This window comes from Betta splendens, chromosome 15, assembly GCF_900634795.4.
Source record: "Betta splendens chromosome 15, fBetSpl5.4, whole genome shotgun sequence".
NCBI lineage: Eukaryota > Metazoa > Chordata > Actinopteri > Anabantiformes > Osphronemidae > Betta > Betta splendens.
In genome coordinates, this window is record NC_040895.2 from 6,062,754 (window position 1) to 6,074,852 (window position 12,099).

Sequence of the window (12,099 nt, forward strand, 5' to 3'; positions counted from 1 at the left end):
CTTGTGAGCGTGTAATAAATCTAACAACTTAAGTGCGCTTAAAGCTGAACAGGCCGAATCAACCATTAATGATCGCACTGGTTTGATTCAACATGCGCTTCAAGACAGAAGGAGGAAGGGACTCAGTCGTCGTATGATGTCGTCATCACGCTCTTTGTCAAGTTTGCAGGTCAAACTTTGACGGAGTCTTCATCCGAAAGAGAGGACGAAGCTTCTGCTCGAACACAGCCGCGAGCCTGTGATCTAATGAGGGACCAACAATGCGTCGTTTTAATGCGGATTCCAAGTGACGCAATCTTGACAGTGGAAACAAAGCAGGGTTTTACGTCAATTAAAAAACCAAAGCTGTTGCAAATGTGGCTCTGAGGTAGAGGCCAGTTAATTTCACACCTAATGCTGGATGAACTGCGGCACGGCTGCCAATCAACTTGACCGTGATCTTAGTTTATAGTAATCCGAGATGACGCTTTAAAGGGGTGATGTTGCACGCGACCATGAAGCGGAGGGCCTCGTATTTAAATACATATTCTCTTCAATCCACCAGGATGACACGCGGCGTGGCCCCTGAGGAGAAGCAGACGTACTAAGGTGTTTATTCAGCATGAAATGAGCTGAAGCCTAAAAATACACGGGGGTCCGGGGAGGAGGGGGGTTGGTGGTGGTGGTGGGGGGGTGTCGCCGGGCGGGGTTAAATGGTTGGCCCTCCGTTCAAAGAGTCGCAGAATGAACAGCGCCGCCTCATTAACGTCCTGATGGGGAAGCGGCTCCATCTGGAATAGCGGGCGGAGCGAACTGGAGAGACTGGAACAGGCACGCAGGGGGGAACACACACACACACACACACACACACCCGACAGCGCGAGGAGGCCACGTCGACTCATCGGTCGTACAGTTAATATGCTCACACAGCCAATGAAACAACATGTGCTCCTGCTCCAGCCTGCGTGGGTCACTCGTTCTGAACGTGTGTGCATTCCACCCATGAACAGAACACAGTGTGTGCACAGCCTCAGACTGTTTATATTTGCAGGGGATACATGCATAAAACCGAGTAAACATCTCTCTCGGAATGCTTGTGGAGCGCGTGCGTATTGATCGAGGGTGTACTTCAGCAATCTATCGGACTTTCATAAAGATGGGAGACTTATTAGGCAGACGAGTCAATACAGCAGAGCCTTATTATCCAGCCGCACTGCTAATCCCCGATGACTGAAACACACCTGCCGAGACGCGCTCCTTTCATTGCTTTTAATTTAGACCTGCAGAAACCCGAGCAGCGGCGCGTGCGCCGGTCGGCCGCGCAGCAGCAGCAGATGGCTCATCTCCTCCACCTGTGGAGGACGACGCGCTCCCAAACTGTCCGCCCTCCCCGACGTCCGGCACGCGGGCCATTTGTCTCCAAGAGGAGCGCTGTAGGTCACCCGCGCTGAAGTTTGTTGTGCGAGCGCGCGGAGGCAGCTCCGCTCCCCACGCGCGTTCACGAGGCCGGCGAGCCGGGAGCTCTCCCTCTGCCGCGGAGCCGGTCACGGCCACGTGCGCTTCTCTTCTCTCCGCCCGAGTTGACGCGGTGACAGGCAAGGATGCACGGCGTCCCTATTCTGTCACCTCCTCCCATTGGCTTTGACTGGCCCCTGCGCACGCGCACGCATCCGAGCCCTGCAGCACAGCCAATAAATCACTGTCCTCCGATACAATACGCCAGAAAGTTTGCTCTCGGAGCTCGGCTCAACCATTATCAGTGTTTGGTCTCCATCTATTTTGGTCCTCGTCTTCAATCGCTTCACGTTTGACACGTGGCTGGAACTAGTTTGGGCTTTAATCAAACTGATTTGTGTGCCCCCCCCCCCACACACACACACACACATGACCTTTTGTCACGTAACTTTGAGAGGAAAGTGACACTCCATAATCTGTCTTCAGACCTTCTCCAGGGAGGCTTTATGGCTGAGGCATGTTCCCCCGGGGACGTGTGTCCTCTTCCGAGAGCCGTCCATTAATCTCTGAGCACCTCCTATCAATGCAAACCGTTCCCACATCAGCAGCTCGCTCAATCAACCTCGCAACATCCCGGCCGAATAATCGACGGCGCTGCAGATCGACCCCCGCGTCACTTCACGTACAGTAGCACGAACGGACGGCGAAGCAACAGACAAAGTGACATTTCGATGAACGGGGACAGGATTTTCTAATGTCGGACCATTAGCAAAGTTCTCTGTCTGACTGTGGCCCACGTGACCCCTGACCCCACTGACCCACCACGTATCTATGAACGGACCCCTGTGTGTTTGTTCAACATCAGGACACAGACCGACTTAGATCTAACTGGCACATGTCGTCAAGGTGTCAGAGGGAAAAGGCTGTCGTGCCATGATGGATCTGGGCGACTTAAAAGAATAGGTGTCAGGCAGCAGTGATTGAAGGCTTTCGGCGCTAGAATGTCGCTGAGTGAAAAGTGGGGAAAGGGAAATTATTGCATAGGTAGAAATGAAAACTGATTGGATGGCAAAATACATTTTTTGTCAGCAAATCAAGTACTTTTATGCAAATTCCTGCAAGCAATTTTTCATATATTCACACATCTGTCATCGCAGTCAGAACCTTACACATCAAGCATGCAAAAAAAAGGGAGTATTTGCCAGACGGCGAGAAGCCAAAGGCGATGATTTGCATAGAAAATGGCCACATGTGATTGGTTGAAAGTGATGAATAAACAAATGAGTCTGATCTGACGCTTTGGAGTCAAACATCAGCGAAAACTATTTCCTTCGGTGAAACAGAAATTTGGGGAGTAATAATTTAATGGAACTAGTGAAACCATTTTATCCAGTTACCATTTAGTCTTTGCAGACGGAAGAATGACTGGAAATTATTCCTAGTTCTAGTTTCATAATAAAAACTAAAGAGCTGACACACATGAACTGGAGAGACTGGAACAGGCACGCAGGGGGAAGACAGGGTGGGAGGACACACACACACACACACACACACACACACACACACACACACACACACACACACACACAAACTGGCATTTGGATCCAACCTTTTGTTTTTGGGGAGCATTCAAATGTAACTAAACTAACTGTACACTAATATGTGCATATGTGAGTCTGTTGTATTTAGGAATATAACATCCTGTGAGGTTTACATGTATTATTTATGTGGTTTGAACCTTTTACTCTGCTGTTTATTTTATATATTGTGAAAATGGGTAATGGATAATAGTTCCTCTTCATATTCTAGTTCTACACACAACAAGGTTTTGTTAACAGTTTTATGTTAATTAACAATGATTTGTTTGAATTACAAATTCATTATTCAGCCAAAGTAAAAATGAAACCAACGTGTACTGTATGAACTTTGTGGTTTCTCCAAATGCAACAGAAAACACTGCTTCTTATACCAGTGCATGTAAAACAATTCTACTCTTCACCAGAGAGCACACTTTCAGATGTTAAGGTACTGTACAAGGTACATGTAAGACAGATTCAAGCACCAGCGCCCAGAATGTCTTGAAACGTGGATCCAGTTGATACTCTGGCGTCACCGATCCCAATTCCACCTCAGAGAGACTGCAATCGGGTGGTGGAAGACGTTCTTGAGGCTTTTGAAAGTGCTGTCACCTCATGCTTACTGAGAGTAAACTTGTAATCGTGTTCATCTCCCCCTGTGATGTCTGAGCCCAGGTACTTTCCCCCAAACCAGAGACTGAGCATTGGTCACTGTGTTTACTGTTCATCCGTCCTACAGACGCCATTGGCAGCGCTTGTAGTTGAAACACACAGGAAACACATAGGCAGGAAGAGCAGAGCCGTTTCAGTGACAAGACCGTCAATATTAGCAGTGTGGAGATGATCCAGCACCTTAACACTGATAACACTGAGCACCATCACTGGGGAAAGAAGTGCTTTGACTTTGGCAAACAGATCTTTTACAATGTTTAAATTCTTCCACTCGCTATTAATTCCTTCACGCTAGCGAATATTTGTTAATGTGGAAGTAGTAAGAGTTCCCATTTGTACTTGAGAAACAATTAGGCTAAAGAGAGCAGGACAAATGAAAATGTATTGAGGTCAGCTAGAGGAAAAAAAAACTTCATCCCAATTTTATCATGATTTTCTTTTTATAAAACATTTGATTTCTCTGGAGCTCAGTGTGCCACAGCTGCTTAACATCACAAGGCCCGTTGTGTACAGTCTGTTTGTGGAGCACGGCGGGAGGCGGAGGGAGGAGAGGGGAGGAGACGGGGGAGGCTCGGGTCGGGTCCTCCAAGTGCCAGACTGTTCTACTTAAAGATCCTTAAATAGGGTGACTCACTAGAACGTCTAGCGCTCCTCCGTCTCCGCTCTGGGATGCTGAGGCGAAGCATCGCGGGAGCTGCTGTCTGCTGGGGAGGGGTGGGGGTGTGGACCACAGGGCAGGGGACCTCATGCTGGGGAAAAACAAGCCGCCTTTCCGCCTAAATGGCCCACGAGCACTCGGCAGATTTTCCCCATAAGCGGATCGTTGTCCTGCAGAGCCATTGTACGCTGCAACGACGAGGCCGCGCGTCTCGATCGACAACCGCCTTTGCGTAAAAACACGAGCCGACGTCGGAGCAACGACATAGTGGCTGCTTCATGCACCGGAGGCGGAGGCGCTCGGAGCGTCGAGCAGCGTCCTCGTCGTTAGCGGACTCGTTTACCCGGCGACTGAATCCTTCGTGATTTCCCCGCTCCAGCTGATTGCCTCTAATTTCCGCCGAGCACCTCGGGAAGAGGCTTCATTGTGGGACGAGTGCAGACGCGTGGCGGAATGCCGGCTGAACCATCTCCAGTGGACCTCTCCCTAAATGGATGCTAAATGGCGACAGCGAGCGCTTTTCTTTCTGAAGCTCATTACCCGCCCCTCGATTCCCGGGAGACCTGGCTCAGCTTCACACCGAGCACTTTCCTGCCAGGAGGAGGGTGATTACAACATTTTGCTTGACAAAAGCTCCCTTCCCCCTTTGCCTTTCTCATCTCTTCCTCTCGTCTCCTCCACCCTCCTCTTCCCTCTGTGGTCTCCTTCCACTGCTTCCCTCTGTCCTCCTTCCTCACAGGCCTCATCCGATCCATACTCTGACTGATTTGTTATTTAGTCCCGCCTGTGATTACAGACGGGGCGCGAGCAGCGCGTTTTCTTGCTAATAGACAATAAACAGACAATGGGGAGATTATGAATCACGCTCAAGCGACAAGAACGGCGTCCACAGCGGCACAAAAGCGCGCGGAAAAGCAAAAGACGCTGGGATGTGAGTCTGGAGGGAGCTGCAGGGCGGCGAGCAGATGGGGCGCCCGGTGATGCATGCGCGGGGTGTCATTCAGGACCGGAGGCCTACGCGTTCCTCTGCCAGGGCTCCATGTACTCGAGACCCAGATGGGCGAAGATGTCCTTCTCCGTCGTCGCTGCCAGAAACTCCTTCTAGAGACAGGACAAACAAACAGAAGATCAGCGACGTGTGCAGAACGGCAGAAAGGACTCGGCGGATTAGCTCCGAGCCGCTCCTCAGGGGGTCCGGCTGACTCGTATTTGGACCCCGGTGCAGAATTCTAATCCAGCCGGTTTGTGTCAAGGCTCAAACATGTCGTGACAGAACAGATTTATATCTGACTGTCCAGAGTCCTTCCAACACATACACACGCTAACCTTGCTCCGAGTTATTGTGCTGAGTCTCTTCCCTGACGAATCGCGACAGGGCCATTAACTACTGCGGTGGGTTCTGACTCTGCGGGAGCCGGGCCCGGGCCTGACTCACCTCAGGAGCCGGGCAGCGGGTGGCGAGAGAAAGCTGTGATTGTGACACATCCGCGCCGTCGAGTGCTAAACTGGACCTGGCAGGTTGCGAAGGGACGGCAGAAAAAAGAGAAACGGCCGTGAGCCGACAGCAGACGTAACCGGGGGCGACCAGTCGACGGGCCGGAGGGAGAGGAACACCATCGGGCCGAGCTGCTTGGTTAGAAGGCGAATGACGGGAGGGGGTGGTTGAACAGCTCACATCACACCTTTATCGCTTTCAAGCATCACTCGTACGATGGTTAAAGTCATAAAACGTACAACCTTGAACACGAAGATCTGGTAGCGTGGTCGTATCCCCACACGTTTGCTAAAGTGAGGTGAGCGGGAGTTTGTTCTTCCCGATCTTCACTTTATTTGTTTTTCCATGAAAGTCATTGAGAGAGGAAGCTGTTTTTGCCTGTGGTCCATCGGGTGCAACTCGTGGGTTCAGCGCCCTCCGATTAAGCGGACGACCGGCTCGGCCTCCTGTAGCTCAGGGTTCACGCTTAGCTTAGCCTTGATTTCACGCTATCTGTCACAATGACAAACCCGCATTAGGCCGCCTTAGCTGCTAGCTGTGCATTCAAAGGTAATTTAGTAACTGGGTTAGAGCCACTTGTCCCCATGAGTCGATTCCTCAAACACTGTGTAAACAGGGCAGCTCGTTTCCCTCCAGGTAGAGTTCTCCCTCAGAACACGCGTTGATCAGCTATGAACGCAGGTGACTGGGTTTACGATCACCTTTTGGCAGGTGCACGTATGCAGCACAGGCTACAGTAACAGCGACTGGCTGGAAGCGGACACTAACTCATTCCGAGGCCCTCGCTCTCCCACCGCCGCTAGCGGAGGGAGCCGAGGTCACGCTCGGTTTGACACGCGGAGGCAAGAGAAGCGAATCAGCATCCTGTCGCTGCCAGGAGGCTGCTGTCAATACAACAGGACCTCTGGGAACCAATGTGATCACTGCACTTAAAAGTAGCGCATCCACAGCATTAGTAGTAAAATGAGAGGTAAAAATACAGCATCCAAACATGACCATCTTAGATATGTCTCTATTACGTTAGTGTTTGACTGTGTGTTTATTACCCTGCCTGATTAAATTACCCTGGGAGTAATAGAAATTATTGCAGAACCTACAAAAAAATCTAAAGTTATAATAAAGTTAAACTGTGCTGCCCAGAGAAACATGCCCTCGTTTAAAACAGAGCTATGTGTGGCTGGAGGAACTGTTTCATATTTGTGATTTAAAATTGTGAAACCACCGCGAGGCCCATTAGGGCTCGTATTCTTCACTGTTTGTGGAACCGCGAGTCCATTTATTGCTCTGAGCGCAAACATGCACGGCCGCGGTTTATAGCGCTGCTGCCGGCGCCGGGTTAAACTCACAGGTGATAAAAAGGAGAGCGAGCGGCCGTGGAGAGCGAATGAACGGACGGAGACGGGAAGAGAGATGCGATCCATCCGGCTTCGGACCGGACCGGTCCGGTTCTGAGGGCAACACAGGAGGTCCAGCAAACCCGGGGCTCAGACTAGACTCTCAACAGGAACAATTGAGCCGTTTCCTGGACCTCGTTCTGCTGCACAGAGTTCTGCCGCTACAGAGCAGCGGTTAATTAGAAAGAGAGGTTATCTGTGTGAGACACTCGTGTCGTCGGTGACTGGCAAGCCGTGGGTGCAACAGGCCGGGTGCGTTCCTGCCAGCCAGTGTCCTTGACTTAATAAGCTGCTAATCAGCGACATGTTTCTCCGTCCGCCACGTAATGACATCCCCCGTGGACGCGAGCACATATCGGTTCCCGCCAAACATCTGCCTCTTCTCTGCTGCCCGTCATCCTCTCCCCGCCGCCCCGGCCGCCGCCTGATGGATGGAGCTGACGGACGTGGCCGAACGCCCGACAGCACATCAGAGGGAGAGAGAGAGAGAGAGAGAGCGAGAGCACAGGAAGTTGGACGGCTGCTCAACCCCGTGGAGCCGGGGCGGATGTCAAGGACGGGAGCTCGTCAGCCATGGAAGAAGAAACACACTTAAAAGGCTGCAGATTGGTATTTGGTTAAGAGCGTCATTACTTTGTAAATCAACCTGTCCATAAGGGTCAAAGTTCCCACAGAGAACAATGCAAATCAGCCTAATCCATGCAAATTCCCCCACAGCGACATGCAAAGTTGTTGTGAGTGTCGGCCTTCAACACAGAGGGTTTCCACGCGTCGTGCTTCCGCGGGTGTGAGGAGGAGCAGCCGAACGCCGAAGGCCGTCCACCTTCACGCAGCACAAAGAGCCGGCATCAATCCACCCGGAGTTCTCCGCCTCTTTTCATTTGGACTTTCTGCTCCTCCCTGACAGTCGGAAGCAGATTATCTCATGGCCAAGAGATAGAGAAAAGACACCTCCGATTGCCTCTAAGTGAATTTGTCTTTATTGCAGTGCACGGGAAAAGGGCTGACAGGGGCAGAAAAAGGGAGAGGTCTGCACCCCCCACCCCCCACCCCGCCGCCGTCTGCAGGCGGGTTCACGGGACGGCCCCGGCGACCAGAGAGGGCGCAGACGCCTCACTAATCACGCCGGCAATTAGCGCAGGCATCATAAAGCACGGCTGCCTATAAAACAGTGATTGGGTTTAGTGTCATCATCATTACCCAGCTTCCCCGGCTCACTAATCAGCCCGGGCGCTGGGGCAGCGAATGATGAATTCCTAATCGGAAACGACGGAGCGCTCGCTCCACGTCGCCGCCGCCACGTCAACATTTGCGAATGAGAGCGATCCGGCTGATTAGGCTGCAAGAGGCCGGTGAAGTCGCAACGCGGAGCGTCTGGAGCGAACGTCAGGCAGGTTTCTCACTTTCTTATTGTGGCTCCACACGCATGTGGAGGGAGCTCAACTCACCACCAAAGAACAGAGCGGTCACATTCCCATTAGTTTAGTGAGGAGACACAAACCAAACAGTGGACAAAATGGTCAAGATTAAATAAAGCCTCAGACTTCATTACACAAATGCAGTTCACCTGTAAATTAAAAGGAGAGCAGTTCGGCCCCTGCTCGGTTTTGGGGGTTGGGTTTATTAATGCAGATGTTTTAAGTGGGGAAACGTTCCGCTTTGCTGCACTGATGCACTGGTGCAGCAGGCGACCGCTTCGCTTTGGCGCGCGGTCACAAAGTGGTGGTGCAGCGGCGACTCCGGTCCGACCCGGTCACCGCGGCCAGTGATTGGTGGAGCCGTCGTCACGCGGAACCCAAACGCAGCGCTCCTCCAATGATAACAACAAATTAACTTTGATGCGCTTCACTGAAGCCTATAAATAATGAATTGTTTTGTTGAGGGGGGACTGGTTGGGAATGATCAATGCGCTTCCCGGCGCAGACAGCGCGATCAGATGCCGCTGCCTCAGCGTTCCTTTCATTCTGCTCAATTAAAACGGCTCATTGGCAAAATATGAGCTTCGCCTCCGAGATTTGACTTCGCACCGAGCGGATGAGATCCAGGGCCTTTGGATCGATCACACCAGGAGAACAAAAGCGGTGCACGGGCTACAGACAGCCTGAAATAAGCAGAAACACTCCCGCTTCTCTGCTGCATATCTGTTTTACCTCTAGTGGCTCTCCCTCAATAGCTTCCGATAGACATTCACACCAAAGTGCCGCTCGTTAAAACCTCACGGCCGAAATCCAGCTGAAGGTTCGTCACCCGGGCCTGACCTCCGGCTCCGGAACGCAGTCGTTCCAAGGCGTTGGTGCCACGCAAACACGCCGTTTGTTCTAGATGTTCTTCATTTTTGCTGACTTACATGTACTGTGACGGTGTCTGCAGAAAATAACCAAGCAGCGCCGAGTAATTCCGGTGTCGCGGCCCTGAAACGTGCGCTCGAGGAGAGTTGCTTTTGCTGCTCTATCGTCAAGGCTTCACCCGACACCGTTCGGCTTATGAAGCGATTCTAAAAGTTCCAAATACAGGAGAGTGTTTTGCTTCTCTGCTTCATCCTGAGCTGAGCTTTTAACACTAGAACTACTAAGGGACGTACACCTTTACATATACCCCTAACTACGGCTGGGTGATCACTTGTCCGCCACGCTCCAGCTGGCACCCTGCCAAGAGCCGCTTTTGTTACGTAAAGAGGGCCATCACCGACGCACTCTGTGGGGTGGGACGGATGGGCTTCCTGACCCTGCTGCTGCCTGCAAGGCAGAGCAGGGTTCCTACTCAGGTTCCTATGAGTCTATGAGTGACATCCACTGTTACAATGTTCCACCGCTATGTGCTTGGATTTAAAAACGTGAAAGGACGAGTGTCATTGTTGCGGTCTCACCGAAGGAAGCAATGAAAAACATCAACAATACAATAAGACAGTTTTGCTGCTTTGCTTATTTACAAAAAAACTAAATAAATTATTGCACTGTAGCGTTTCCAGAAAAACAAAAAAGACGGCAGTACAGTACAGAGGTTCACAAGCCGCTTTCGGCAGTGCGTCATGGACGGACGTTGTTCTGCCCGCTTTCATGTAGACACGGAACTCTTCACAGTTTTTTCAAACGTAGATTTGGTTAATTTCGTTATTCATTTACAACATGTAAATGCAAATGCTAAAATTACAGAAAAGATAACAGTACATCCATCAAATTTTAACACATGTGCAATAAAAACAATAAACAGAAAACGCTTGAGAGCGTTTCCGTTTTATATTCCGATTATTTCGTTATTACTTCTTTCACCTGTACCACATAAAGTCATTGCAGAGCTACAGCCGTGTTCCTACAAAGTTAACCAGCTGTTTATTTCGTTATTCCCTCTTTCATGTCCGTCTGGTGAATGAAAGTAGGCGTGGCCATCCACGTCCCAGAGCGGTGACACTGGGGGATGGGAAACACGCATCAACACGCAGCACAAAGATCTGCGTTTCTCTGCTGCTACAGCCTCGGCTGCGTTGGGTTGTTAGTCTCCCTTTCACCTCTACCATATGAAATGAAATGTGTTCCTACGAAGTTGATCAGCCGCTTTCAGAATCAGTATCGTGTTTTTCCCCAGCTTTGAACAGGGAAAACATTTTTTTATTTACAAAAGAATGTTTGTCTTGGGAACATGGCTGCAGCGCTGCGATGCCTTTCGTGTGGTACAGGTGAAAGGGGAAATAAAGAAATTAACGAAATGTACACATAAAAACACTTTTTTTAACAACAATACAATAAGACAGTTTCAAATCTTTCCCAAATGTGGCGAAGCTTTGTTCATTTACAAAAACAATATATAAATTTCACACAGTATTGCACTGTAACAGCATCAAAAAATACAGAAAAGACGACAGTACACCCATCTAGTTTTAACGAATGTGCAATTAAAAATATAATATAAACCAAAAACGCGTGAAAGCGTTTCGGTTCTATATTCCTTTTATTTCGTTATTTCCTACAAATACACATGTGGACAGTGTATCAAGCAAAGACCATGGACATGCCACTTCTGTGACAAGTGACTGCAACGCAAAGCAGACAAAAAACGAACAATGTGTCATTATTTTACACTTACCCACTTGGTTGTAATTGGTTGTAATTTTTGGTGACAGCGCAAACCATGTGTGAACTGTGTGAACTTTTTTTTTATGAAGCCTCGCCACATTTGAGAAAAATCTAAAACTGTCTTCTATCATTGGAGGTGATCTTTGTATATTTTTAACATGGGAATAATTCTGCGATAACTTTTTATGTGTAAATAAACGGAATATAAAAACGGAAATGCTTTCAGAGTTTTTTGTTTATATTATTTTTGCACATTTGTTCAAACTATATGGCTGTACTTTTGTTTTTTTTTGTAATTTTTGGTGACAATAACTTTGACAAACATTCTTTTGTAAATAAAAAATGTTTTCCCTGTTCAAAGCTGGGGAAAAACACGATACTGATTCTGAAAGCGGCTGATCAACTTCGTAGGAACACATTTCATTTCATATGGTAGAGGTGAAAGGGAGACTAACAACCCAACGCAGCCGAGGCTGTAGCAGCAGAGAAACGCAGATCTTTGTCCTGCGTGTTGATGCGTGTTTCCCATCCCCCAGTGTCACCGCTCTGGGACGTGGATGGCCACGCCCACTTTCATTCACCAGACGGACATGAAAGAGGGAATAACGAAATAAACAGCTGATTAACTTTGTAGGAACACAGCTGTAGCTCTGCAATGACTTTATGTGGTACAGGTGAAAGAAGTAATAACGAAATAAACGGAATATAAAACGGAAACGCTCTCAAGCGTTTTCTGTTTATATTTTTTATTGCACATGTGTTAAAATTTGATGGATGTACTGTTATCTTTTCTGTAATT

General features: G+C 49.3%; 1 protein-coding gene and 1 long non-coding RNA gene across 3 annotated transcripts in view; one reads left to right on the forward strand and one right to left on the reverse strand.

The window, feature by feature from the left end:
* Positions 1 to 12,099, forward strand: part of LOC114842096 (uncharacterized) — a 34,460-nt gene that overhangs the window by 15,045 nt on the left and 7,316 nt on the right. The window lies entirely within an intron of this gene.
* dntt (deoxynucleotidyltransferase, terminal) overlaps positions 2,525 to 12,099 on the reverse strand; it is a 49,322-nt gene continuing 39,747 nt past the window's right edge. Inside the window, exon 11 of the mRNA XM_029127594.3 lies at positions 2,525 to 5,442. Within this exon, the coding sequence (XP_028983427.1) occupies positions 5,356 to 5,442 (87 nt within the window). The 3' untranslated portion in view covers positions 2,525 to 5,355. The remainder of the gene's footprint in view (positions 5,443 to 12,099) is intronic.